A 4,862-nucleotide genomic window follows, 5' to 3' on the forward strand; every position below is an offset into this window, starting at 1 on the left:
GTTGCATCATTATTAACGTAAATTATTTTATTATTTTACCTTTAAAATTTTATAATTATTTTTTAAAATTTAATTAACTGTCTATAATATTATTATTAAAATTATTTATTTTAATATATAATTTTTTACTAAATATGATACAAATGAATTCTTTTTGTTATCATAATTAGAAAAAAGAAAGTTGATTAACTATATAAATGTAACAGCATTGGGTTAGAAAATGATAACATGGCCCAGATTGAATCGTGGAAATAAAAACCTAGGTACGTGCGAATAACACGGCCTACATTGAATTTTGCAAATAAAACCTATGTAGGTGCGAATAACACGGCCTCCATCGTAGCGTCCGGCCCATTTAACTGGCCGGGCCGGGTCACCTGCAACACAAGGGCACACCCTGTCATTCATCAACACACAGACCCCTCCCAATTTTGCAATTGAATCAGGTATCGCAATCGGAAAATCTGCTAGGGTTTGTTTCAGAGCTAAGCCATGGCGATGAGGAGATTCTTCAACGAGATAAGGGGAAAGAAGTTGAGCGAGGTTCCAGAGCACGTGAAACCGATGCTGTCGTTGGGTTACATAAAGAGAGCAATTCAGCGTGGCATGGACAACTACCACGCCAAGTACATCGAAACCAGTTCCCCCGATCCCATCTTCCATGTCTGCTACGGCGGTATGATCTTCTCCTACCTAGTTGCTCTCCCTCACGAGCGCCGCCACCTTGAGCACCGCCAGCAGCACGCTCAGCAGCACCACTGATTCGTTCCTTCAGGTACCTTTCCGAATCCTCGCTGTTTATTCTAGTTTTTGAGGGATTAGATAGATCTCGTGTTTCTGACATTTGTGTATGTTGATTTGAACGTTTACGCTGTTTTCTTTCGTAATTGTGAATTTCATTACCAACGGGATCTAGGTTTGTCGAATGGGGGTAGTATGGGAAATATGTCACGTTTGATGTACGAAGTCTCGAACATGGTTGTCTTCAATGCTTGTGTGGAATCAACAGAAAAAATTTCACATTTTTTTGTTTATTTCGAAGTTTTTTTATGGGACAGGGAACATGACAGCCAATGGCATTGAAAATGGAAAACAAACCACACATTATAAGTTTCGAGGTGATTTTTTAGAGGGTAATCAGACTAGTCTGTTTTCCTTAAGACCTGATCATTGAAACTTTTTCGATTAATTTTTCAGAATACATTCTGCTTTCCAAAATTATTGGTCGGTGATGACCGTTGCATACTGCAGGATTTATTTTGCTATTAATGGACATTACTTGTACTTGTTGACTGTGTGCGAGTGCTGTTTTGTTTTATATTTGGTAGTTGATATCTGAGCGATTTATTCTGGCTATATTGGAGATGGTTGGGTTGCTTGATGTTTTTGTTTTCAAAGAATATGCGAAATAAGAGCTGTAAGTTACCCTCTGCTTTCATTATTTAATTAGTCAGATTAGATGGTAAAATTGGTTATCTTTGATACAATAATGAATTTTCTTGCATTTAATGATAATTTTGTGTGTGAAAAAGAATGTAATTTTGTAGTTGGTTGCGGTTCTTTAGGCCTCTTGATGCGGTATTTTATTTGCAATTGAATTTGTTGGATGTTAAAGCTGAATAATTATCTCTTTTAAAGGCCTCCTAATTTTAATACGTTTTTGATTGCTATTTGCATTTGAAGCTTGTACATCATTTGAGCTGTTCGTGTTCATGATAAATAAAGTTGTTTGCGGGCTTGCAGAACCCAAAATATGTGATATTTAGTTTTTCCAAACTCATAATCATCTTGTCACCTATTAGGTTTTAGACATTTAGTAATCTCACTGAAGAAAAATGTAAAAGGTTATTGCTACAAAAAATATTCATGTTTGGAAATGTTAATTTAACAAATTTTGTATGACATCTTCTCTGTCTTCTCTTCTCAAATTGTTTCACATATCTCGAATCTCAAATGTGTGAAGAGGATGTTGGGACATAAATAACATTGTTAGGAAGCCCGTAGTGGTCAAGGGGTGTGTGTTGAGTTATCACAGTTATTTGTAGGATCTATTTATGAGTATCTGTCAACAGTGTGTTAGTTAGTTAGGATTCTTGAACTGAAATTATTAGGAGGGGAGAGAGATGAAGTCGTAGGTAGTATAAAGGGGTGAACTAAGGGAAGGAGTTCATTGGCAGTGACGGGTAGAGAGACAAGGATTATCAGCTTCCTGGAGTTGAGATGAGACAGTTTCTTTTCTAATTCTTGTAAGCATCCCATATCTATGATCTCCAATCTTCTTGATTCAGACTAGGGAGCAGGGTACAAAGTCCCAAATTTTTCTTTGGCACTTTCAATCCACATTCTAAGGCTGGTATTTTTCCATGTTCATTTTCACATGTGCAATAAAATTCTATCTTGTTCTATTTTTTTATTCTTATTTTCAACAATTTTGGGAAGGAGATTAAAACAAATAAGTTTTCATTTTCAAAATTTTGTGACCAAACCCCCAAGACTTCCTAAGTAATTTTGGGTTGCTGGCCTTTGAATATAACTTCCGCAACATGATCTAAAATGCATCCCTCGTCATTTTTGGGTAATTTTACATTCCAAACTAACTACTCAACAAATCAGTTTTTCTTGGCATGTCAAACATCAAATTACTTTTGATATTTTCTGAAACATTATACTTGATTTTAATGCAAATTCTGAGTCAGTGGTATACAAAAAAGTTCCAAGTCGGTGGGTACCCACTATTCTATTGTTAAAATGCCATTATATGTTTACTCACTGTAAGTACCTTTTTCTTTTTATTTGTGGCTGATAGATATAATTATTTTGTTTTGTTTAGGATGAGCCTGTTTGTGGAACTGGAGGTGGTTGGCTTACTTGATCTTTTGTTTTGAACATTTGAAATTAAGGCAGAAAGTTACCGTCAGCATCGACGCATTTCGTCGTTTGGATGATAAAATAAGTTCTTTGATACGATTTCTCAATTTTCTTGCACTTTGATGTTAATTGAATGTGTGAACAGAAAACATACTTTTATCTTTGTTGTCTCTTAGTCCTCTTCTGGAAAGGATTTCACATCACATCTCAAACAGTGTGCCGAAGTTCAGTTTTTCATAAGGCAAAACTGAATAATGGGCTAGGTCTTCTGGTATTTGCATTTGAATATTCTGTACGCGTTTACAATAAATCGGTCGCCTAAGAAAAATTGTGAATTTTGTTTTTTACGAAAACTTCGTCATCTGTATTCTGGTTTCGGTGATCCCATTAAAAGGCTCTTTAACCCTTTCTAGTTAAGAGGAAGCATAAAGTTTTTACAGAGAAAAATTGAGGTTTATACTCTTGCAGATTTATGATTTGTAATGTCATGATTCCGAGGAAATGTTTTAAGCTACAAGTAAAATATTATTAAGGGATGTTACATGTCAGGTTTATATATATATATTATTATTATTATTATTAAGTTTTAGGTTACAAAAATTTTCTTTCTTAAAAAGAAAAGCAACTTTAAATTTAATGATATTTTAATAATTTTAAAATTTAATTTAAAATAAAAAATAAAAAGTAATTATTAAATTTCAGATTGGTCTTTTGAAAAAAGTTATTAGTTTTTATTTTATTTTTAATCTGGATTTATAGAGATTAAAAAATAATTACTTTTTATTTTATTTTTTATTTTAAAAAATAATTACCTTTCAAAATTTATATAATAAAAGTTAATAATTTTTTTTATAATTTTTATTTTTTTATTTTAAATTAAATTTTAAAATTATTAAAATATCTCTAGATTTAAAGCTTTTTTTTAATAGGAACATTTTTATAATATAAAATTTAATATACTTTGATAAAATGTACTAAAATCTCTTTACTTAAGTTAGCAAACTTCATATATATATATATATATATATATATATATATATAAACAAGGGGTTTGTTAACGTGCGACGCCTATTTTTTAGTTGGTACGTTTTAACAATGTGTATCGGATTATAGTAGACAAAAGTATCGTCATATATTATGGATTCTAAGTTTTAAAGTCAAGGATATTTAAATAATTTCATTCTCAAAACTAAAAAAAAAAAAAAAAACCCAAACCCTTACCTCTCTCATTTCTCTCAATCATTTCTCTTTCATCTCTCTCATTTCAACATTTTCCCTCTCATCCTATGGCAGATCCAACTGAAAAAAAAAATTAGAAATACTTGTCGTTAAACCATTTATCTTTGTAAAGAGTTGAGTCATTGGCATATTCGCCTTCAGGCAAAGGTTCATTCAAGATCTCTTCAATTTCATCATCTTCACTAATCTCTCTAATTTCATCATCTGCAAATGTTGAATAGTCATCTCTTAAAAAACCTTCAGGCCAATTACCAATTCCTTCTAATGTCATTATGCTTGTGAAAATTAGATAAAATTAGATAAGACAAAAATTATAAAATGAAAACTCATTATAAAATCATTTTTTTTGTAAGAAATTGTTTAATAGCGAGTGTTTCTGATTTTTTCCAAGCGAATTACCAATTCCTTCATATATCATTATGCTTGTGAAAATTAGATAAGACAAAAATTGTAAAAGGAAAACTCATTATAAAATCATTTTTTTAATTGGGACTACAGTAGAGATGACAGAGAAAAGGTTGGAGTGAGAGAGATGAAAGGGAAAGGATTGAGAGGAATGAGAGAGAAGTGAGTAAGGGTTTGGGCTTTCTTTTTGTTTAGTTTTGAGAATGAAAATTATTTAAATATCTTTGACTTTAAAACTTAGAATCCATAATATATGAGGGTATTTTTGTCTACTATAATCCGGTACACATTGTTAAAATGTACCAACTGAAAAACAAGCGAATACAAACCCATATATATATATATATATA

At 31.7% G+C, this 4,862-nt stretch overlaps 1 protein-coding gene across 1 annotated transcript; it reads left to right on the forward strand.

Annotated features, from left to right (window-relative positions):
* The first annotated feature begins 359 nt into the window (after window positions 1–359).
* LOC106769901 lies at window positions 360–3,142 on the forward strand. Its single transcript, XM_014655696.2, has 2 exons — window positions 360–775; window positions 2,831–3,142. The coding sequence occupies exon 1, from the start codon at window positions 493–495 to the stop codon at window positions 760–762; it is 270 nt and encodes an 89-aa protein (XP_014511182.1). The 5' UTR covers window positions 360–492; the 3' UTR covers window positions 763–775; window positions 2,831–3,142.
* The last annotated feature ends 1,720 nt before the right edge of the window (window positions 3,143–4,862 follow it).

Source organism: Vigna radiata, chromosome 8 (assembly GCF_000741045.1).
Source record: "Vigna radiata var. radiata cultivar VC1973A chromosome 8, Vradiata_ver6, whole genome shotgun sequence".
NCBI lineage: Eukaryota > Viridiplantae > Streptophyta > Magnoliopsida > Fabales > Fabaceae > Vigna > Vigna radiata.